At 28.7% G+C, this 25,775-nt stretch overlaps 3 protein-coding genes across 3 annotated transcripts; 2 read left to right on the top strand and 1 right to left on the bottom strand.

Annotated features, from left to right (window-relative positions):
* Positions 1-11,588: 11,588 nt before the first annotated feature.
* On the top strand, positions 11,589-12,605 carry LOC136079348 (uncharacterized). The gene has a single exon (XM_065795081.1). It carries the CDS (start codon positions 11,589-11,591, stop codon positions 12,603-12,605), a length of 1,017 nt encoding a protein of 338 aa, XP_065651153.1.
* A 4,558-nt stretch (positions 12,606-17,163) lies between these two features.
* On the top strand, positions 17,164-18,751 carry LOC136079347 (uncharacterized). Its single transcript, XM_065795080.1, has 2 exons — positions 17,164-17,521; positions 17,637-18,751. Exons 1-2 carry the CDS (start codon positions 17,164-17,166, stop codon positions 18,749-18,751), a joined length of 1,473 nt encoding a protein of 490 aa, XP_065651152.1.
* A 3,402-nt stretch (positions 18,752-22,153) lies between these two features.
* On the bottom strand, positions 22,154-25,003 carry LOC136079754 (uncharacterized). Its single transcript, XM_065796062.1, has 3 exons — positions 24,782-25,003; positions 22,380-24,672; positions 22,154-22,273 (listed from the first exon to the last, which is right to left on the bottom strand). The coding sequence occupies exons 1-2, from the start codon at positions 24,964-24,966 to the stop codon at positions 23,901-23,903; spliced, it is 957 nt and encodes a 318-aa protein (XP_065652134.1). The 5' UTR covers positions 24,967-25,003; the 3' UTR covers positions 22,154-22,273; positions 22,380-23,900.
* Positions 25,004-25,775: the final 772 nt, after the last annotated feature.

Raw genomic sequence — 25,775 nt, 5'->3', positions numbered from 1 at the left:
ATATATATATATTAGGGATATGACTTTTTTGCAACCTACTAGGCCTGTATCGTAATTCAATGAACTTTTATGTAAAAAGAACGAATAGATGTTTCATTTTGACATATTTTGAAAAAAGGTCACCCCAAAACCAAAAAATCGAATTTTCAATAGGTACACTTTTGTACAGTAAATGAATATTAAAGGCTGAAGATGTTGTAAGAGTCATACTCTTGTTGTTATTTTATTTATTTATGCAACATGTACTGTGATATAACAAAAAACATTATGTGATATATAATTATACAAGTATTACAAAATTAACAGTATCAAAGCGTCTAGTACAACAATATACATAACTGTCTGTGTCTATAGGCCTACTGTGTTTAGTACATGGGTCACATGATGCTCACGTCTCATAAAGAGTCTAGCGCTTATTACTTAGAATGAATCGAAGTTGCAGTTTGTCTTTCTTTCTGCAGGAAGCATACAGGTCTTGCATCACCTTGATTGCACGTTCAGCTATCTGATTACTTCGTGGTATGTCGATGACGGATGGCTCTTTCTTCCAGTGATTTTTGAATGACTGCAATGCCTTTTTGTAAGGCTTCAATACATCAGATAAATTCTTGAAGTCATTGTCATTGTACTTTTGACTACTAAACCAATGTTCTGCCCACTCATATGAAATGAACCTGCAAACCTTCTCCAAATTCTTTCTCGCTTCAGGCATAAGAATGAACGCCAGAATGGCGAGAATGGCTCTTGAGTTCCATCTGGCATTGCTCATATTAGGAATGTTCTGAAAGTGAATCAGAGGGAAGTTTCTTTGTTCTTCAAAAACTTCATATCGTCTCTCCACCCTGATTTATCAAGAATTTTTACAGTTCCATTCACAAACTTATCCTTCAGTTCATCATACTTATTCAACAGTTCAGACACAAATGGGTATTCAATGTTTGGAGATTTGGTATCACCCCCAAGTTCTTCGTCCATCACCAGACGGAGAATCCTGTCTAGTACGTGATGCTGACAACCGATAAATTGTGGTATTGTGACACCCTTTAATTTAAACATACGTTGCAACTTCACAACAACTCCATTTCTCTTCCCAGTATTGACGTTTGTTGTATCAGTAATGATCATCTTAATTGAATTCCACAAATTGTATTCATCAATAAGTTTGGCAATTTTTTCAGCAACAGTTTCAGCTTTGCCATCTTTTAAACGCAGTGCATCAAGTTTCACGTCAGTTCTTTCATTCTGAAGTACAACTACCTGATATTCCTTATCATCTATTCGTTTGCCGTCAAAGTGTAAGGACCACTGTTCCATTTTAAGTTGTTGTATCATTTCTTTTTTTAATTTATCTGCCTCTTTGAATATGGACTTGTAAATTGCTGATTGACTTGGAGTTGGAATATCAATACCTTGTTGTGATAATACATTGCATATTTTAGCAGCTTTCTTTGAGGAAACTCCACTTGATGTAACCATACTTACAGCAAATTTACTTTTGTAGTGCTTTCTAGTTTTTTTCTGAGTGTCCTCATCATCGTCTTTATCACCGTCGTCGTCTTCATCATCTTCACTCTTACTTTTGCAGTTTTCAGATTCAGTACCACTGTCTGTGGTAGACAGGACTTGTGATGAGGAAGGTATTGCTGTTCCAGACTGGACTTTCCTTCTCTTGGAAGGGTGAATGGTTTCTTTACTTGCCACTTGTCCTGTTGAGTACCCCACCTGTCCTTTACTTTCTTTTTGTAGGTGGTATAGACGTTTATCTTCCGAGGATAACCACTGGCCATTCACTTTCGTGATGTCAAATAATGCATTGAGAACATCATATTTTCCACGCTTGACACATTCATCATAGACCTTCAGCACCTTCATAAGCTTTGCTCTTATCACTTGATCAGACACACGTGGAAAATTCAGTTTATTGTCCCACAATTTTGTAATTTCCTTAGAAATTTGGTCTATTCGTTCTTTTCTTCCTTTAACATATGCTCCGAGAAACTGGTATCTTCCTACGATCTGCAATTGAAGTGGTATACTGGATTTTTCATCGAGTGAATGTTCTTCTACAGCCACGCTTCCTCTTCTTCTGTGTGACTCTTGAAATCTCACCAAATTTTTAGTCCAAGTCTTCTTGTTCTTTGTTACTGTGGTATGACTTTTCTTGTGAGACATCATATAATATTGTTACGACTTTACGGATAGCTGAGCGTAAATATCCGTTTAATAAAGTCGTTTAATTAATAAAATACTTTAACTGTATAGTAATCCAATTATAGTTCGATAATCCAGTCAATGTTGATAACAGTTCGATAATCCAGTCCGTATCCTAACGATAATGCTACAACTACTTATATTTCGTACACTTACAGCGTCTTTAGTTCGCTACAGTAGTTCCTTATTAGCTCAGTTACACGCAGAGTACTTCATAGAACTATTCACATTATCAACACTGAGCTCTGACAGCAGCTCGCTTATATAATTATTTAGAGCTTCCAGAATGTTCTACTAAGTTCTATAATCTTCTACAGTCTGTTACAGTCGTCTATATCACCGTGGTAACACAATGACGTCATCACATTACAATTCCAAGTATTTGCCGGCACACGGCCGTTTCGTTGCCATGGTAACGTGTGGCGTTATATTTATAAATTCATAACAAAATAATGAAATAAATAGAATTAAGCTGAGAATTAAGCTTAAGATTAAAACATCGGTCAAAAATGAATGTATAAAAATGGTAAATCAAATTTTTATTTTGGGGGTGACCTTTTTTTGTTGCAGAAAGCTATTTGGGCCTTTTTTCATGATTTTAGGTAAAAGTTCATCGATTTATGATACAGGAAACATTTTATTTGAAAAAAAATTAAAAAGTCATATCCCTAATATATATACTCTTGGCCCTCCACTTCTAAATGTAACGTTTTCTTCATTTTTAGCCATAACAGCATTTTTAACTATTCTTGGAATTACACTGTCTTTTGCCAGTTTTAAAACATCTGATATGTTGGTTTTAGATGAATTCGGTTTTAAATAAGTTGTTGGTGACACTGCTAATGATGACAATGGTTAATGGCAATGTTAATGGCAAAATTGTGGCCTTTTTAGAATATATGTCTTTTATGATTTTTATAGATTTCATATTCTTGAATTATATTAAGTTTCATTTGGCATAAAATACATGCAACAGTCAACATTTTAGAAAGAATTTGTTTTGTTACTTGTTAATAAATTTTTATATAATAAATGTTCTTGGCATTGAGGATGTATTGCTTTACTAATTGGCTTTAACTTTATATTTTCTACAATACTAAAAAAAGCAGAAAAGATGCTCGCATTTTTTTAAAGTTTATATTACATAAGCAATGTTGCAAATGAGGGTTTAACTCATTATTTAGCTCTGATATATCTATGTCTTCATTATGTATTATGGTTATTGCTTCTTTTATAGTAGTCAACATTGCAAATGTCCACATCTTTGAATCATTTTTTGGCGGCCACTACATCTTGCTTTGTTTCTAGATTGTTGTTTATAAACTACTAAATCTTTTCTAAGCTTTTTTACTGATTGGCAAGTAAAACTGTCATCACAGTGTGGTTTCCATTTAGTACAGAGACCAAGGGCAGTTAATGTTTTTCTTGAAAGCACATTGTTTATTGTACAATAACATTTTTTACACATTTTTGGAGGATGGACAACTTTCAAATCTGTCATTTCAACATGAAACAGCTACTCGAATTTTACTTTAAGAATTTCTCCTATAAAATAATGCTTTTTACCAAGTAACTGTCCACAAACTCTGCAAAGGAGTTTAATATTTTTGTAGTGAAGTTCCATTTTATTTAATATTAGAATATTTAAAAAATGGTATATATATACAATTATATAAATATTTTTTTTTTACAAATCCTAGTAATTATCCATATTTATCAACCAATTCCTATATATTCATACTCTTTTTAGGATCTCTTTCTCTATTTCTCTTTATATATATATATATATATATATATATATATATATATATATATATATATATATATATATATATATATATATATATATATATATATATAATATCACATATAAAATTTTATTATCTAAATCTCCTGCATATTTATTTGAACTCCTAGAAGTCCGAACTTCAAAACAAAGTACTAGATCATTAGACAGTTGTCAACTTACGCGTCGTCAACAAAAAACTTCTCTGGGCTCAAATTCTTTTTGTATGACTGCACCTCAAATTTGGAATGGTTTATCTATGAACACACGAAACTCAACCTCTTTAGAAGCATTTAAAAAAAGACTAAAATATGAACTTTTTATAAACGCTTTTTCAAACTTGTTTTAGTGCTTCTGAATTACTTCATCACTATTGTGATTGTTGTAAATAATGGCACTTTAATCTCTAATTATTATTATTATTATTATATATATATATATATATATATATATATATATATATATATATATATATATACATATACATCGGAAAGGAGTACCATAGCAACAGGTTACAAAAAGTTAACGATTAAGGTTTTATTTTAACCCTGCAAAAAAAATGGAATCCTCATATAAGTAAAAAATGCAAAAAAAATAAAAGCTTCATCTTAGTAGTAGTAGTAGTAGTAGTAGTAGTAGTAGTAGTAGTAGTAGTAGTAGTAGTAGTAGTAGTAGTAGTAGTAGTAGTAGTAGTAGTAGTATATATTTGTTACAACAAAAGTAAAAATAATTGACAAAATACAAATCATAGAATGTCAGATTATAGTCAGTTTTTGTGAAGCTCATATTGCAACTTTTACTAAGGATAGCTGCGAGCTGTAGTAACATTAGAGCTTATCGAGGCTCGCTTTAAAACTGTTGACAGTTGGAGAACCGATTACTTTATCTGGTAACATATTCCATGCGTTGGCAATGCGATTGTTGAAAAAGTGGAAACGAGCTAAATTATTGCTGTACTTTTCACGGTGAATTCTTTCTCTGTGATTTGCTCTTGGTGGAATTGTGATGAGAGAAAAGTGCCAGTTGACTATGTCGATGTTATTAATAATTTTATATTTTTGGATGAGGTCACCTCGTTTACGACGTTCACCAATAGAAGATAGGCCAAGTTGTAAACATCTGGACTTGTAGTTTAACTTTTTTTGTTTGTCTGGTATTTTTGTGGCTCTGCGCTGTATTGATTCAATAGTTTGTTCATCCTTTACCAAATGAGGGTTCCAAGCTGGAATTGCAAACTCAAGTAAAGGACGGATGTAGGTGGAGTAGAGTTGTTTCCATAAAAAAGCATCACGAGATTGGAAAGTGTGTTTTAGGATGCCTAGCATTTGATTTGCTTTACATGAGGCAATGATGGATTGGGTTTCTACTTTAAGATCATTGGTAATTTGAATTCCCAAGTCACGCTCAGAGGTAGTTGCTTCCAATGTAGTTCGAGTCGTTATTGAACAAGGGCCTAATTCCTCCATTGAGTACTTGAAAGGTGTTATATCTTGAAAGGTGTTATATCTTGCTGAATAAATAAAAATTTAAAAATTTCTACGCTCAAAATTTTTTTAAAAAAGGTTTAAAGATTATAAACAAAAACAGTAAAAGTAGCTTTAGCTGAAAGTAGATTTTATTCACATTCAGAGGTCTTGTATTTTATTTAAAACATTTCTTAGTACAGCTGCAAGTTATTTTCACAATAATTTCATTTGAAAAAATAGTTAAAAGCCTATTTAATTATCTAAAATTAAACAAGTTACTCGTTGTCAATGATAAGTTTTTAAAAACGTTGCATCCGCAGCCATTTTAAAATTTTAAATTATTTTTAACTCTACTGCGTTTGCGTATAATAACTTTCCACTTATTTCTAAAGTCTAAACGACCGTGTGTCATTTGTGTCTATTTGTCAAAACCATGTTTACATTTTTTTTATTTATTTGGATTTTAATAAATTTGTTTTCAAAAATTGTTAAATTTCTCGTCTCGTCTTGTTCTCGGCCTCACGAGAAATAAAACTTCTCGTCTCGGTCTCGTCTCGGTTTGAAAAAACCTAGTCTCACTCATGGTAAACAGCTGCTCGAGCGACAATTATTGCAAATGTTGTTGCGCGACAGTTGTCGCACGACTGTCGTGCGACTATATGGAAACCAACCTTAGGTCACATGACTTTCAGACTTACTCTGCATTAGTTCGAAGAACCTACTTCTTATGGATCTAAAAGATCCATCAATTTTATTGTCAACCCATGAGTTAAACGATTCAGAATATCCATACCACTTTACTAGTGATTTATTTTTGAGTTTGCGAATCACTTTTTCAATTCTAAATATTTCTTGATTCGTGCTTTGCAGTTCTTGTTCATAAAAAGTTCCTTGTATTTCTTTACCATTATTGTCAGTTATTTTATAAGTTGGAGGATCTGTGTACTGAATTTGTGATATAGTAAAAACTTCTTCAGTCCATCTTGGTGTATATCCTTTTTCAAATGTTGTCTTCTTTTTAGTTATCCTGACTCTATCATTAATTGAAAACTTTGGTCTTACAGACTCTGATCGTGCATTTCCGTTCAAGTTTAACCAAACAATATTCTTATTCTTTTCATCACTAGCTTTAACTGGTGTCATTTTAATTGAAGAATGTCTTGTGTTGTTGTATTTATTTACCATTTCATCTAAGACGTCAATATATTTTCTATTAGAATTAGCTGAAAAGTATTTGAACATTTTCTCTTTCATTGTTCTATTCCAACGTTCAACTACACAACTTTTTTCTTCATTTTCAGTTGAGTATAACTCACCACCTAGAGCTTTAACATGCTTATTATAAAATTCTTGACCTTTATCTACCTACAATTTTCTGCACTTTCGTTCTTTAAATATTTTATTTAAAGCATTTGCAACATCAACTCCAGTTTTATTCTTTAATGGAACAATCCATCCATACTTTGAGAATACATCTATTACCATGAGTAAGTATTTTATACCGTTGTTGAATTTAGAGAAAGATTGCATGTCGACTAAATCAGCAGCCCATATTTCATCGATTCCATTTGCAATTACTTTTCTTTTTCTAAAATGTTTTATAACGGGTCTATGAAGTTCGTTCGCTAGTTCGTCAGACCATTTCACATTTTTTTCTTTGACTTTTTCGCTGATCAATTGTAGTTTTTTTAAATACCGACTTTGCATGGGTCTTTCAGACCGAGTCCAAACTTTGCTTTAGAAGCGATGATAGGTTTTATAATGCCTCTTCCAATTTTTTTGCGTGTAGTTGGATTTTTTAAAGCGTCCATTTCTTCAATCATCATCTTATCAGCTAAATTTCTATTTGCAGTATCTGTAAAATGTTGATACGCGAGATCATGATGATAAGCAGCATTATCAACTCTATCTATAGGTTTACTCCATTCTTTATATGCGTCAGTAGAAGTGAGTCTCTCATTTAAGTTAGTACCAAGACCAGCAAAGTTCATTCCAGGTAAGTGCATCTCACCTGGGAATTTTGCCCATGGTAATTTTACTTTTTTAGTTATTGAATTAATAGAGTTGACTAAGTCTCCTCCTTTCTTAGTGGATCTGACAAATTGAGTTTTTGTTGTTCCGCAAATGTCGCAAGTTCCGCGAATCATATTTCTATTGTTTTTGCTGACAAAGTTTTGTTGATTTAGTGTATTTGTATTTTTTTTGCATTTGACACAGTACATTATTTTATATATAAAAAATAATTATATATAAAAATGGATGTTGTCGATTTATAATGGAACGTAAAAAGAAATAAACGAAATAATAGTAAGTTGTTATCTAAAAGTATAAGAGGAATTATTGTTGGAAAGTCAGGTTGTGGAAAAACTACTTTATTATTAAATTTATTTTTAAGACCTGGTTGATTAGATTATAATAATTTACAAGTTTTTGGAAAATCTCTATTTCAGCCTGAATACAAAATATTAAAAAGATCTTTTGAAGAAAAATTACCAAAAGAAGTTATTCTTAATTTGTTTAAGTATCAGGACAAAATAGAAAATCCTGAAGAAGTTATTGAAGAAGTTTCAAAAACGTTTAATGAGAAAAATAGTAAAGTTGATATGGAGTGTAAATTTTTTGAGACAGAAGATGATGTACCAGATCCTGAAGATCTCGATGCTAGTAATAATAATTTTATGATATTTGATGATTTGCAACTGACAAAGCAAAATAAATGTGAGAAGTATTATATAAGAGGGAGGCATAGTAATGTAGATTGTTTCTATCTTGCACAAAATTATTTTATGTTGCCTAGACAGACTATAAGAGAAAATGCAAGTTTTATTTGTTTATTTCCACAAGATTCAAAGAACTTAAATCATATTTCTAAAGATCATGTATCGAGTGATATGTCAGAGGATGAGTTTAAAAAATTATGCAGAACTGCATGGAAGAAAAAGCATGGATTTGTTGTAATAGATTTATCTTCTGAAAAAGATGATGGAAAGTATAGAAGTGGATTTGATAATTTTTATATTACATCTGACTATTTTAAAGATCCTTAAGATCTATAGAAAATTCTTTGATTTTTTAAAGATTTTTGATAAATAAATTTTTTAATAGATATAAATGCCTTGCATATATGTAAACGGAGACAGTAGTGAAATAGTAACTAAATTTAGTTATAGTATTGAACTGGATAAAAATAAACAATATGAAATGGCTCTAGTTGGTTTAGAGACATATTATAGTTTTCCAAATATTGATTTTTCAAATAACAATTTTAGATTCAGTCCTGATAATGGGGTGAATTGGTTTGATGTTCTACTTCCAGTAGGAGCATATGAGATTGATGATATAAATAAGTATATTGAATTATTTTTAATTAAAAACGGTAATGTAATATCAGGAGTTCCAGCTATAACAATTGGAGCTAATAACAATACATTACGTTCAACTTTAAATATTCAAACAGAATATAAAGTAGATTTTACAATTCCAAACTCAATTAGGACTATTTTAGGTTTTAGTTATCGAATATATTCAACAGGTTATTATGAATCTGAAAGTATTGTGAAAATATTAAAAGTGAATACTATACACGTTACATCTAGTATAGTAGAAGATTTATATGTTGATGGAAAAACACAAAAAATTATATATTCATTTTTTCCAAATGTCGGTCCTGGATATAAAATTGTTCAAGAACCGATTAATTTAATATATCAACGTGTATTGTTAGATTCGATTTCAACATTAGTAAATACAATAGTTGATCAAGATGGAAATCTAATTAATTTAAGAGGTGAAAAAGTTTCTATTAGATTTCACATAAGAGAAAAAAAATAACCTTATAATAAAATGACAAATTATACTAATGTTAAAATACATCTTTCAGAAGGACAATTGAAAAAAATTGAAAAAGCAATCAGTGAAAAGACTGGAGTTAGTATTGAATTATCACATTCAGATTTTAATGGAGAACATGCATTAGCTGTAACAAATACACAGATGAATAAAATTTCAAAAGCATAGAAGATGGTAAAGGAGTGCTAAAATTAAGCAAAAAACAACTCATGTACAATGCTAAAATAAAGAAGGGAGGATTTCTAGGAGCACTTTTACCATTCTTAGGATCAGCAGGAAGTTTTTTAGCATCAAAAGTAATAACGTCTCGAGCAACAGGACTTCTTACAGGTGTAGGAGCTGCAACTGGAAACAATCTGATTAATAAAATTGCTGGAAATGGTATTGGTAAAAAAAGATTTTTTAAAGTTAGAAATGGAGAAGGAATTAAGTTCACTAAAATGGGAGGTGAATTATTTATGAGTCCATGGAAAAGTGGAGGATCATTAGGAGATGGACTATACTTAAGTGCTGGAAATGGTTATGTGAGAACTGGAGCAGGTCTATTATTAGGGCCTAATTCACCATTTGCATATATACCTTTTTTGAATTTGATTTTGTAAAAAAAGAATTTAAAAAATCAAAGATTTTTCATGAAACTAAAAACAATCTTGATATATAAAGATGGTATATCATCCTCCGATGCATAAATTTATAAATAAAAGACAAAGAGCTTTTTGGTATGAGAGGCCACATCCAAGTTGTATTATTAATACTCCTAATTATCAATTAGTAGATACTAGTTCGCCTTGTACTGTTATAAAAGACCCAAAATAGGTGTAAAAATTGATGATCCTAGTTTTGTATTAATTTCTTTAGAAAAAAGTTTAAAATTAAAAATGCTAAGTTTAGATAACAGTATTGTATCAGAATCAGTTGATGATATTGTTGTGATTATTAAAAACAATAATTCAATTGAAGATATAACAATTAAAAAAGGTGATGTATTATGCTATGTTAATTTAGTAAAATAAATAATTTTATTTTGCTTTATAAAATGGAGTATTTATATAATTCAAATATGAATAAATTATATCCGACGTTACCAAATGAATATACTGAAATACAGCAGATAGATCCTATTGCTTACCGTCTGAATAATATTAGTGAAATTCAAAAAGAAATAAAAATTGAGAGAGAAAAGAGATTAACATTAAGTAAAAAGTATCATAAGGCAATAAAAGTAATTTCTGCAGTTGATGTAGCGTTAATTGGAAGTACAATGGCACTAGGAACTGTTGGAATTGGTTTTTTAGCCACAATAGTAGCAACTCCAATAGCTATTGCATGTGAAGGTGCAGCATTAGCGATTGGAGCTCTTTCATTGAAAGGAGGTCAAGTGAATAAAAAATTAAATTTAAAAGCAGAAAAGCATGAAAGCATTAAAATACTTGCTAGTTCAAAATTGAATACGATAAGCGATCATATTTCTAAAGCTTTAGTAGATGGGAAAATAGACGATAAAGAATTTGAGCTGATACTTAGCGAATTTGAAAAGTCTAAAGTTGTGCTTGAAGATATTAGGACAAAAACTAAAAAAGATATTGATGAACAAACTAAGATATCATTAACTAATCAAGAAAGAGAAGAAGCGATTAATTTACTTCAAATGAGATTTAGTAAATCCGAAGGATCAATGCAAAGTAAATCTGAAGGATCAAAAAAATGAAAAAACAAAATAACTATATGTATAGGTTAATATATTTATTATTTATTAATAAATATGTTTTATCCGTTCTTTTTAGAATGTAGTATGCGTGAAAGAGATTTGAATAAAATTTTTTTTTGAAACTTCTTGGATTTGGAAAAGAAGGTTTTATTGTTGATTCAGGAAGTCACTCTATGTTTATTACTGATTATGGAAACTTTCAGATACCATCAACTTATACTGATGATGAGAGAAATAAACTTTATAAACTTATCTGGAATGAAGATAGTGATTTTTATAAAGTAGAAAGTAAAATTAAAGATCATAATAAACAATGGAGTAATGTTAAAAAGAATTATAAATTGAGAATGATAGATAAATATATACTTCAATTAGAGTGTGACTTTAAAGAAAAAAAATTAATAAAAAGTATTTTATCAATTGCAGTACTAACAGGATTATTAGAATCAGATGACGTCACTTATAAAGGCGTTGAAATTAAAAATATAATTAATATTGAAAAATATAAATAAAAACATAACATAAAATTCTATGTTTTGTTATGTTTTTTTATTTTTGCATATTAAAAATGTCGTTTTTAAAAATTACAGATCCTGAAAAGAGAAATCAAGCTATTGAAGAATACAAAGCTTTGAAAAAAATAGTACAACAAAATGCTCTTAATGAAAAGATTGGTGAATCTAATTTTAATCAAGACTTGACAAAGTTGTATAGTCCACTCATTGAGAGTCAATCTGGTATAAGTAAAGGGATATCAAAGTTGAAAGATCAATTAGCACTTACTTTTCCAAATACTGAAATACTCCGTATGGATCAAAAGGATCTACTCCGTATGGATCAAAAGGATCTACTCCGTATGGATCAAAAGGATCTACTCCGTATGGATCAAAAGGATCTACTCCGTATGGATCAAAAGGATCTTTATGCATCTAAGATTAAGTTTGATAGTTCAAAGTTATTAAAGTTAGGCAAAATTGTAACGGATTATCTTAGATTATATACATCAAGCAAAAAGTCTACAGATACAGTATTTGGAATACATTCTAGAGATGGAGAGTTATACCTTGGTAAAAAGCCAATAACTATTGATGAAAATAATATAAACATTGATGGAAAAAATTATATTGGTACAAAAGGTCTGTGGGAATTGATAACAAAATTTAATCCAAATAAAGAAGTATATAACAATGAAGATATTGAAAACTATAGAGATATATTACTACAAACAGACGTAATTACTTCTAGTAATCCAAACAAACCAAAGTCGTCAAGAAGTGAAAAATACAATGAATTAATATCTCCAATTTGGAAGGATATGAAGGGAGCAAGGAGAAAACTAGAGTATGAGAGAAAAGGAAGTGGAGTTGGAGATAAGAGAAGAATTAAAACTGTAAATCAAACTGTAATTCTTCCAAGCGATCCTAATGTATTAGTTGAAATGTTAGAATTGCGAATAGCTGCTTGGGAGGCTGGTAATAATTCATCAAGAAATGAAGCTTTAGCAATTTGTGATGAATTATTAAGGCAAGGTGAGATATCTAGTGATCAATATATTGCAATAAATAAAAATCATTTATCAATATGAGTAATAAAAAATATTTAGTAAATAAAAATGATCATCATTAAAAATAAGAGATATATTAAGAAGCATGTTATTGGAGGAAGTGGACTTTTCGATACTCTAAGAGAGATGTTTAGAAGAGCAGCAGCATCAAATGTAACTAAAGTATCATCAGCTATGGTTAAAAAGCTTGCAGCTACTGATTTAGGAAAAAGTGCATTAACTGCTGCTAAATCAGAAGGAAAAGAACTATCGTTATCAGCAATAGAAGCTGCAAAAAATACTGCAATAGAAAAAGGAAAAAAATTAATTGATAAAGTATCTAAATCAAATCTTGATAAAAAAAAGTGAAGAGCTATTATCAAACTTGATTAGATCTGGAACACAAAGTAATGAAGCAAATCTTAGTAATTTAGCATATGGATCTTCAATAAAACCAAAGAAATCAATTCGAAGTGAAAATGCTATTAGAATTGAAGAATTAATTAAAAAAGGGAATGGGCTCAGATTATTTTAAAAATTCATTATCAGATAAAAAAATTTTTTTTATTTTATATAAAAAATGACAACTTTTGAAATATTTAATTATGATGAGCCAATGAAAGATGTAGGAATTGAAAGATGTCAATATTATGCCTATAATCCGATAATTGGTACAAATCTAAATAGCGGAGACATAAGAATTACAATTGATCAAACTGATTTATATACACTACCATCTAAAGCTTATATTTTAGTTGAAGGGACACTTTTTAAAAATGATGGGACAGCTTATGCTAATACAGATGTAATATCTTTAATAAATAATGGTATCATGCATCTATTCGATAGGATATCATATAAATTATCAGATGTAGAGACAATTGATAATCCAGGTGTAGCGACAACAATGCTTGGATTGTTAAAATATTCTAACAATTTTCAAGTTTCAAAGGGATTAAATCAATAATGGTATAAAGATTTCTCAACAACAGCATCGCTAACAGATAACGTTGGATTTGCAATTAGGCAAGGAGTAATAATACAAAAACCAACTACAAAAGGAGCATTTTCATTTCGCATACCTTTGAACCACATTTTTGATTTCTGCGATGAATATGACAAATCTGTTTTTGGATTTATACAAACATTCATCTTACTAGAGGAAGTGACAATAATGCCATATTTAGAGCTAATAATGTAGTTGCTGGTAAAGTTGTTCTTGATAAAGTAGCATTATACATTCCACAGTTAGATTCATCATTTGAACAAGAATCTAAACTTCTCAGTATGATATCATCAAAAGTAACTATCAAATCAGCTTACAGAGAGCGTCGTCTTAATAGTATGACAGTACCACAAACTACATCATTTAATTGGCAACTTAGTCCAAAGGCATCTTCTGAAAGACCTAGATATGTCATTGTTGGATTTCAAACAAATAAGTTATTAGATCAAACAACAAATCCTTCATTATTCGATCATTGCGACTTGCAAAATATGCAAGTTGTTGTTAGTAATAAAAATTATCCTGAACTTAACTATAATCTATCATTTCCAAATATGAAGTATTCATTAGCTTATGGTACTGCATCTGATTTTAGTGAAAAATTTTATGGAACTAGTGACTTGATTACAAATGGAAACATTCTATATACTGAATATAGAGATTTATTTCCAATTATGGTTTTTGATGTTAGTAATCAAAGAGAAAGATTAGATTCATTAATAGTAAATATATCAATTAATGCAACATTTAATACTGCAGTACCAGCAAATACTACGGCATATGCTCTTGTAATATCAGATAAATTATTAAACTTTCAATCAGATGGAAACAGGCTTACTCAAATTCATTAATTTTATATAAAAATGCATTTTGAAAATTTTTTTCTTTATATAATAAAAATGTATTATACTAGAAAAGATTTACAAAATCTATTGAGAGAAAATAATATAACAAAAACATCAGACAGTTATGTAACATTATTAATGCTAGCTATAGATAATAAGTTGATAGATAAAGATAAAATAATGTCAAAAGTAGTAGAATCAACTGATGAAAAAAGGCCTGTTGGTCGTCCTAGAATTCATGAAGTAAAAGGAGAAAATGTAGATAAAAGACCTGTTGGTTGTCGTAGAATACATGAGATAAAAGAAAAGAAAAAAGAAATAGATCCAAAATATGAAAGATTGATCAATTAAGAAAAAGCCAGTCACTATTAAATTAACAAACGTAGATACAGGGGAAGAAATAGTATACAAATCATTATATAGAGCTATGAAAGAAACTAAACATGGATATGAATATTTTGAATCGCGTGATGGAAAGGTTGATAATGGATATAAGATTGAAGTATTCAATTCTGAAAAGTTAAAAAAAATGTAAAAAAATTCTACACTGTAAAAATATTTTTTTTTAAATTAAATAAAAAAAATATTTTATATATAAAAATAATGGCATTTATAACAATTGAATCATTTGATATTAAAAATTTATTTGTAAAAGATATATTCAAAGCTGATAAGCCAGTTCCATATCAAAAATTACAACTTGCATATAAATATCCAACAGGTGCTGGTCCTGTTCTCATTAAAACATTACCTTCTTTTTCCTATGGTGTGTGTGAAAATAGAGATTTTAAAAATGATAAACTTAATGGTTATTCAATGTCATTTGTATGTGATAAAGAAAAATCTGATGAACAAGAAAAGTTTATTGTAATGATTGAATCTATTGAAAAATTTTGTAGAGATCAAATTGAAATATATAAAAATAAGATAAAAAAATCTAATGTTAATCTTGCTAATTTAAAAATTTTAAGATATAATGCAGGTAAACCTCCAATAATATATGGAAAGTTATTTACAAGTAATAAAGATTTAGAAATAACTACAGTTTTCCGTCGTAGAAAAACTAAAAGTGAAGTAGATCCTTCGGATCAATGCAAAGTAAATCCTTCGGATCAATGCAAAGTAAATCCGAAGGATACTGTAAAATCACTTGTTATAGCTTCACCTTATGATTATATCAAACAAAGATGTGAAGCTATTGGATGCTTAACGATTGAAGGTATTTTTATTGGTTCAATGATAGAGTCAATACAAGTTAAACTTCAAGAAGTAGTTATTGTTAAAAAGATGAAGTGAATCAGATGATGAGTTGTAAAATATTTAATAATCTAAGGATTTAAAAAATATATAAAAATGGGAGATAAAGCTATGGAATTTTATAGAATGTATAAGCCTACGTCTCGCAGTTTGTATTGGAAAAGAGAAGAAATAAATAATAATTTAAACGATTTAAAAAAATCTTGCTATATAAAAAATAGAAAACATAATTCTTATGGATCCGAAAGACCTACTTCGCATGGGTCTGAAAGACCTACTTGACGAACCGATTCCATACATATCATCAGAAATATTAACTCCTGAACCTTTTGTATATAGAATAACAACTGTTCAAAATGAGAGACAACTTGAAAAATTGCGAACAGTAGAATATTATTGTAGAGTTAGAGGATGGGGGCGTGTATAATATTTTATATGAAATTTATCATATGAAATATTTTAACAAGAAAAAATATTTTGAAAAATGATATAAATAAATTTTTTGTAATAAAAAATATCTTTCATATATAAAATGGAAAACGATATGAATAGCAAAAATGTAAAAGAATTAAAAAAAATCGCTAAAGAGCGAAAAATTAAATATTATTATAATATGCGAAAAGATGAACTTATTAATGCATTATCTCAGAGACAAAGACCAGTTCCTGCTCCTCGTCCTATTATTCAAAGACCAGTTCCGGCTCCTCGTTCTATTTAAAGACCAGTTCCTGCTCCTCGTCCTATTTAAAGACCAGTTCCTGCTCCTCGTCTTATTATTCAAAGGCAAACTTCTTATGGGCCTGAAATTCCATTATCAGTTCAAGCACCTGTTTTAGAACATGGACTCTTTTCAAGGTTGACAACAGTTGCAAAAAATGTATCGTCTTATTTCATCAACAGCTACAATGATGTTGTAGAGTGGGTTAAACCATATATTCCAAATCCAATTAAGAAGAAAGTAGAAGATACAGGATCTGATATTAAAAAAAAAATAGAATCAATAAAATCTATAGTTTCTAATACAGTATACAAAAAACAAATAGAATTTAAATTGTCACAATCAGCAGTTAAAAATGTGACAAAACAATTTACAGTTGAAGGAATGAAAGGATATGATGCTATATCTTTCATGAATGCTGCTAAAAAAAGTGCAACTAAAATACTTAAAGAAAATAGAAAATCAAAAGTTAATATAGTTCTCACTTGTGAAATGGAGCGTACTGATATTAAAACAGGAGAACCTATAACCACAACTGCTCCATTTACAATGAAGAGTACTGTTGTATTAGAATCAACAGATTTAGATGAGTTTTATGAAGAAGCAAAGTCTAAAAATTTAGAAAACTTATCATCATTTCAACAGCTAGGATCAAATTGGAGATTTGTTTCTATTAAAAAGATGGATATAAATATGATAGAGTATAATCCTATTAAAGCTAAATCATATATTCCACTTGATAAAAATTAAGCAACTAAAAAAGCAACAATTAATATGAAAAATGAAGATAATGAATGCTTTAAATGGTGTATTGCAAGATTTTTAAATCCAACAAATAATCATCCTGAAAGAGTTGATAAAGACCTTAAAAATGAAGCTGAAAAAATAAATTGGGATAAGATAGAATTTCCAGTTTCATTAGATAAAATTACACAATTTGAGAAAAATAATAAAGATATCAGTGTGAATGTATACGGATACGAGAATTCAGTTTATCCTTTACGTGTTTCAAAGAATAATGATCGTCAGCATTTAATAGATTTATTATTAATCTCAAATAGTGAAACCAATCATTACTGCTTAATAAAAAGTTTGAGCAAATTACTTTCTTCACAAACATCCAAGAAAAAATGTACTATTCACTATTGAAGAAATTGTTTACTTGGATACAACTCTGAATTATCTAAACACAAACTATATTGTATCATTATCTAAACACAAACTATATTGTAATACACATGATTCAGTGCGCATTGAACTTCCTAAACCAGGTTCAACAATGCAATTTATTCATCATAATAGGTCGATGAGAGTACCATTTGTTGTGTATGCAGACTTTGAAAGTTTTATTAAACCCATTAATACTTGTACACCAAATCCGAATGAATCTTATACTAAACAATATCAAAAGCATACACCTAGTTCGTTCTGCTACTACATTAAATGTTTTGATGAAAGTTTTTATCAAAGCAGTCCAGCCACATTTACTGTAAGTAGTGAAACAGATGATGTTGCACAAATTTTTGTTGATAGTTTACAAAAAGATATCATAAAAATTTGTAATAGGATTAAATTTCCAAAAAAGACGATAGTTACTCTTGAAAACAAGATTTATTTTGATGCAGCAATATCATGTCACATTTGTGGAAAAGATCTTAGAAAAGATAAAGTACGTGACCATTGTCATATTACTGGAAAATATAGAGGTGCTGCTCATCAAAATTGTAATTTAAATTATAAAATTCCAAAATTCTTTCCAGCACTATTTCACAATTTATCTGGCTATGATTCTCACTTGTTTATAAAGAAATTATCGGGAGGGAAATTGAGTTGCATAACAAACAATGAAGAAAAGTACATTAGCTTTTCTAGAGAAATTAAAGTTGGAGAGTTTACTAATAAAGAGGGGGAGAATATTGAAATTAAACGTGAGCTTCGTTTCTTAGATAGTTATAGATTTGAGCCTTTTAGTTTAGACGCTTTATCAAAGAATTTAGCAAAAGACCAGTGCAAAAACATCGGAAATTTATATTCAGGCAAAAAATTAGATTTGTTACTCAGAAAAGGCGTATATCCATATGATTGGGTAGACTCTGTTGATAAATTTAATGAAACCCAATTACCACCAAAAGAATTATTCTTTTCAAAATTAAACAATGAAGATATAAGTGATGATAATTACTCACATGCACAAAATGTATGGAGAGAGTTTCATTGTAAATCTTTTAGAGACTATCATGACTTATACAATGTTTCAGATGTGCTTTTACTAGCTGACGTCTTTGAAAATTTTAGAGACGTTTGCATGAAAAATTATAAATTAGATCCAGCTTGGTATTATACATCACCAGGATTAGCTTGAGATGCAGCTTTAAAATTAACAAAAGTAAAATTTGAATTGCTAAGTGATTATGATATGATACTTATGATAAAGAAAGGTATAAGAGGTGGAATCAGTATGATATCAAATAGATTAAGAGCTTCTAATAATAAGTACATGGATGGCGCATATGACAAAAGCAAAGAATTAACATTCATCCAATATCTAGATGCTAATAATCTATATGGATGGGCAATGAGTAAACCACTTCCAACACATGGTTTTAAATGGATGGACGAAAATGAAATAAAAAACTGGAAATCAGTTCCATGCATACAAGAAGTAGATTTAGATTATCCAGAAAGTCTTCACGATGAACATAATGATTACCCACTTGCTCCTGAAAGGGTAAAAGTAAATAAAGTCGATAAACTAATTCCAAATTTAAATCATAAGAAAAATTATGTTATACATTATGAAAATCTAAAATTGTATGAAAGATTGGGTCTAAAGATCACAAAAATTCATAGAGGAGTCATGTTTGAAGAAAGCGCTTGGTTGAGCAAATACATTGAACTAAATACTAATCTTTGAACTAAAGCAACAAATGAATTTGAAAAAGACTTTTTTAAACTGATGAATAATTCAGTCTTTGGTAAAACAATGGAAAATATTGAAAACAGAGTCGATGTTAGATTAGTAACGAACAGAGATTAAGCTGTAAAGTTTGCATCAAGATCAAACTATGAAAGTAGAACATTATTTGATGAAAATTTAATAGCATATGAATATACATATGAAAAGAACAAAATTAATGTACAACAAACCAATTTACTCAGGAATGTGCATTTTAGAATTAAGCAAAACTCTAATGTAAGAAAAAATATGCTGATCGAGCAAAACTATTATTCACAGATACAGATTCATTAGCATATGAAATAAAAACAGAAGATTTCTACGATGATATTAAAAATGATGTTGAAAGTAAATTTGATACAAGTGTGATTGATTAAAGCAATTAATGTAGGATTTGAAGTTGGTCTTAATAAGAAAGTAATTGGAATGTTCAAAGATGAAGCAGGTGGAGTACAAATTGAAGAATTTGTAGGACTCAGATCAAAGTTGTATTCTTACAAAGTACACGGAGAAGATAACAAAAAATGTAAAGGAGTAAAGAAAAATGTTGTTGAAAAGTATATAACACATGAAGATTATAAACATTGCTTATTAAATAAAGTAGATCAAGTTAAAAAACTTGTTATTAGACGATCATAAATTAAAATTAATAAAGATATATACAAATAATATTAAAGAAATTAATCAAAAAATAATAAAAGCTGTAAAACAATATTACAAATACTACGGTGAAGAATGTATTAATAATGTTGATATTTCAATCTATTTCATACAAAACACTGATAAATATGATTCATTTATAAACTTGTATAATATGTATATAGAAGACTTGAATATAGAAGTGTACATATAAATCTAAAGAATCTAACAATTAATCATTAATATATATAATAAAAAGTTTATTATATATAAAATGGACAAGTTTATTAATGTTGAAGGATTAATCTTACCAAATGAACCTCTAACTAATTTTCAATTAATAGAAGCCGCAAAAAAACTAAAAATAAAAAATTTTAGAAGTGTATTTGTTAGAGATCAATTACCAAATAGAACAATAAAAAAAGAATGTGGAATATTAAATACAAGAGATTAAAGTACTAATGGATTTCATTGGATTTGTTGGTATAAAGACGATAAAGTAAAGTATACTTTTGACTCTTATAGCCAAATTCCACCATCTGAACTTGTTGAATACTTACGCTATCCTGTTTATTATAATAGTGAAAGAGTTCAATTTGGAAATACTTCTTATTGCGGCCACTCGTGTCTTTACTTTTTAAAGAAATTAGATGAAGGATACGGTTTTCAAGATATTATTGAAAACTTATTGAATGCAAAAATATAAAAAATCAAAGATTTTTCATGAATCTGAAAGATTTTTTAAATCTTTCATATATAAAATGCCTGTCGATATATTCGGAAGAACTTCAAACTCAAATACACAATCAATAGTAAACGGATTAACAATGTCTCAAGCTAATAACACATCTATTAGAAGAGATGGACTAAATAATAATAATGTAGTATAGTGTATAAATAAAAATAATAGTAATGTGCATACTCCTACTCAATTTGGAGGATATTTTACATTTGATATGCCATTTAAAAAAACTTTAAAAATTGAACTTTATAACGCTACTGGAGTTGTTCTTAACTATTGGATACAACCTTTTGTTGCTAGAAATCCATCATTACCACCTTACATCGCAGATCTTACTTTACGATCTGATGTATTTAGATATACTAATACATCTTATGGTAGTGAATATATATTGATAGATACTGCAGGAAAGGGTAATGGGGTTTATTTAAAATATATTAGAATGCATATTATTGGTATATCTGGAAATTGGTGGGAATCAAGAGTACGAATGTATGATGGTAGCGCTCCTCCTAAACATGCTAACAATACTATAACGCCTTGGACTATATATATATATATATATATATATATATATATATATATATATATATATATATATATATATATATATATATATATATATATATATATATATATATATATATATATATATATATATATATATATGTATCTATACATACATATATATATATATATATATATATATATATATATATATATATATATATATATATATATATATATATATATATATATATGTATAAATATGTATATATAAATATATATAAATATGTATATATATAAATGTGTGTATATAAATATACATATAAATGTGTGTATATATATATATATATATTAGGGTAGGCCAAAAACAAAAAATTTTGAAAATTTAACATGTCTGCAAAAAAACGTGATCCTTTTTACATATGAATACAAACTATATAAAAAAATTTGGAAAAAAATATCATTGAGTGCTGCCGAATTTGATTTGATTATTTTCATTTTTAGTCTAAAATATGTCAAAATAAGGATTTTGTAGGAAAGTGAAAAAAGATTAAAATTTTTATATCTATAGGAAATATTTGTTGATATTTGAGGCTGTTCATTTAATAGGCAACACGTTTTTGAACCTTTTTGGACTTCCCCCATGTATAATTTTGTGTTACTTGTTTATCAACTCCTCCCCAGCCCCCTTTTTTATGCGCAGTGCTATTATATTTAAAAAAGATATATCTCTAAGTAATTTTTTTTGTGATATTTGGTGACACTTTCAATACCCCTTCCCCATATGGGGATGGGTTTACCACAATACAAGTAATAACTGCTTTTATAACCCCTTTTAAAATCGTATATTGCCTGGATTACAGAAGAGTTATTTTATTTGGAATTTTTTTGGGGTCTAATTAAAAACAGAAAAGCTAATGAAAAAGTGGTTATTATTTATACTCAGCTAAATCAACGAATAATTGCTTCTTATTAAAATTGCCTACAAGATTTCTGTGATTTTCAACCACGATAAAAACTTTGTTTCGTCCAGCCTCGTCCTAAATATAAGAAATATTATTTATCTATAATTTATTCTAAAAGTAGATTTGTATGATTATTTAGATTTTTATTCATAATTTCTTCTCAACTAATTTTACGGTTTACCTTTGTAAGTATTTGGAGATAATCAGAACACAACTTAAATCCTCTCTCGGCTGCGTCATTAGTCACTTTTAGAGTTTTGATAAACAGCTTCATTTTCAAATAATAGGCATTGTCGTCCCATTCTGAAAAAGGAATTTTAAGCCATTTTCCATCATCTTTTAAATTATGAAAAATCAACCAAGACTTGTTCCCAATATAAGATAAAATATCGGAATTTTTTCTAATCACTGGAAGAGTTGGTTTACCGCAATTGATACCAAGTGGTTTTCCGTATTCTAGCATTTTTTTTGCAATTTTATCTTTATCATTTAGAGAAAGTTTATTTGAAAATAAACTTAATACAGACACCTGCTCGGTTAGATACTAAGAGTGTCTGCTTAAAACATATGGGCTTTTTCAGCAGGTACACTGAAGTTTGGTATACCTTTAAGTGCTTCTAGATCATTAAATAATTCTATATCATTAATTGGTGCATCGCAAGCCTTTGACGCTTCTAACCAAGCTTTAATGTAAATGGCTGAGCTAAAAGTCAAAAAAATTTTAAGGTTTTTTAAATCAGATTTGGGTAAATCTTTTTTAAATATTAACATCTTTGGTGCATACAGCAAATGCGCCATCCATCTTGCATGATGGTGAGCACCACATGTTTTCCACTTCTTGGGCTATTCTCCACCTAATAAAAAAATTGCTAGTTCTACAGCCTCTTTGTAATCGTCTCTTGGGTGATGCTTAGAGTGCAATACTTTCTCTAAGAAATTGCGAGTTTCATTTGCTTTTTGTTTTAAGAATGAATTTTCAAGATCAAGGGATCTATTTGAAAGTTTGAGAGGAATTTTTTTAGAGTGAAGCCATTCTTTTTGAAAATTATTAAACTCTATATTATCATCAGATAATGTCTCTTTTTGAAATAAAGCTTTCCAAAACAACCCTAGGATTAATTCTAAAACATGATGACGATATGCAAGCCAGAGAAGCGTTTTTATAGACTTGCATTCTTCAAGAAGAGTTGCCGCTCCGTTTCTTACTCCAGTATTACAAACCGTTGTATCGAAAACTTGGGCAACAATATTATCTTTAAGATCCCATTTTTCTAAATCTTCTATGATTCCTTTACATATAGAATGACCTGTGCCTGACTGAATAGGTTTAATAGATATAATTTTACCTTCCTCGCAGTTTGGAAAACCACTTACTAAAACAGTTAAATAGTCAAACTTTTTATCAGATATTTGCTTCATAAGTTTCCCATCCCAGTGAAGAGTTAAATAATCTAATCTAACTTTTTTTTTAAATTCTGCCATTATATTTCTTGCCATAATTTGTCTATTTTGCTTACGTGCTCTTCTAATTGTGTTTAGTGAAATATCTACATTATTAGCTTTAACCCCACCTAAAAAATACAAAATATAATTTTTCTTATCAACTAATCACACTAATAAAAAACTCATGAAACTGATTAGTGATTTAAATATCAATCAAAAAGTAACCTAGAACCAGGATTGCTGAAACATTCATCATAAGCTATGCGTTTGATAGTTTAGATCTATCAGCAGTTGCTGTTATCATTGGATGACAAACAAAGTTTCTTGGCAAAATTAAATTGATATTATCTGATACAACATTTTCCATTACACCTGCAGAAGATTCAAAATTATTTACTTCATAATCAATTTTAGAAGAGCTCTGAGAATCTGAGTACATAGAACCTCTAGACGCAGCAAAAAATGATTCTTTAGTTGAGTCACTATCACTTTTATAAACGCTGAAATCAATTTCTTTATCATTTAATTTTCTTTTCTTTTCTTCATCGATTCTTAATTTTTCTTTTTCCTCCTTCTCTATTTTTCTTTTGACACTCAATTTTAACAAATTATCTTTTCCACCTAGTCCTCCAGTTTTTACTCCACTTTTGAGTGTTGAAAACCAGAGAATATCTTCTTCTGCATTTAAATTTGATCTGGTTTTTTTAACATATTCTTTCCAATTCGGAGAACTAATATCAAAAAAATTATCCATTATTTTTTTAAAGCCTTGAATAAGTAAATCTTTTTTTGAAAAACATTTATGTTTAGACTTTGCAAGACTTTTCCATTTATCATGTAACTTAATAATACTTTCAATAATATACTTTTCCTGCTTGCAAGGAATATCAGCTTTATCCCAAAAAACTTTAACGATTTTCATTGTTAATTTTGCAGCTAATTTTAATTTTGAAATGTTGCTTTTAGTACCTAATTCTTTTGTACATTTAGAAAACACTTGAATCGAATTGTTCATCATTTTTAATTGATACCTTAACAAGCAAAACAGAAGATGAATTTAAGTTTATTTTCAAATTGAAAAATAAAGTTATTTTTGGAAATAAAAAATTTAAGTTATAAAAATCTTTAAATAGTATAAACCTAAAAAATCTGTAGACATCTCTAGTAGTAGGCAGAGAACTGGTGTTAATATCTGCCAGCGGATATCCAACCAACCATATTTCATTTGTCGATTTCAATACTTTTGAGTATTTCTTTTTAATTGACTCAGTCAAGTTATTTTTTACAGACAAATTCTCTTTTCTTTTTTGTGTATGCGATGCCATGTTAAAATGTTAAAATGAATTAAATTTTATGACTGCTAGAAAAATAATTAAACGTAAAACATCTTCATTTCTTAAAAACGAATGGAAAGATGAATATAATTATAGAATTAATAAATTTAGTTGCTTTCTTAAAAAATATATTAGTGTTATGATACGTGCTTCTTCGTTTTTTTTATTAACCTTGTTTTTTAAATTATCTTTAAACACATCTAAGCTAACTATGTTGTTTGAAAATAACAAGTTATTTTATTTTTAAATCAAAAATCTTTAAGAATCGTAAAATTTCATGGTATTTAATTATATAAAAAAGAATTTTAATTACATTTCTTTTTGTACGTAAACTTTATGATTTAGCGGCTGTTACTTATGCAAAATATTTAAAAAAAAAAGAATAATTCGAATCAAAATACAACAAATAAGTTAAAATAGAAAAACACTGCTGCATGCTGCAGTAGATTATGTTGCTTACATTATTTTTAAATAAACAAGAATGCGTCGCGTGTATCGTTTGTTTACATGAAATACAATAGAAATATGCCGTCATTAGTAAATATTATGCCGAACAAATTAAAAAACGGAACAGAAGTAATGGAAGTTTTGTGTTTTGGATTTATTCATATAACTGAAACTTAAAATGAAATTCGGCAGAACTTAGAGATGAGCTACATAAACACTTTCATAACAAAAAATGATTTTTATAGTAAAAGGAACAATATTTTATGCAGCTACTAGAAAAATTGATACTTTGAAAAATATATGTGGGACTGTGGCCTACCCTAATATATAAATATATATATATATATATATAT

The sequence above is a fragment of the Hydra vulgaris genome, chromosome 04 (genome assembly GCF_038396675.1).
Source record: "Hydra vulgaris chromosome 04, alternate assembly HydraT2T_AEP".
Lineage (NCBI taxonomy): Eukaryota > Metazoa > Cnidaria > Hydrozoa > Anthoathecata > Hydridae > Hydra > Hydra vulgaris.
This window is presented reverse-complemented; position numbering and strand designations above follow the sequence as displayed.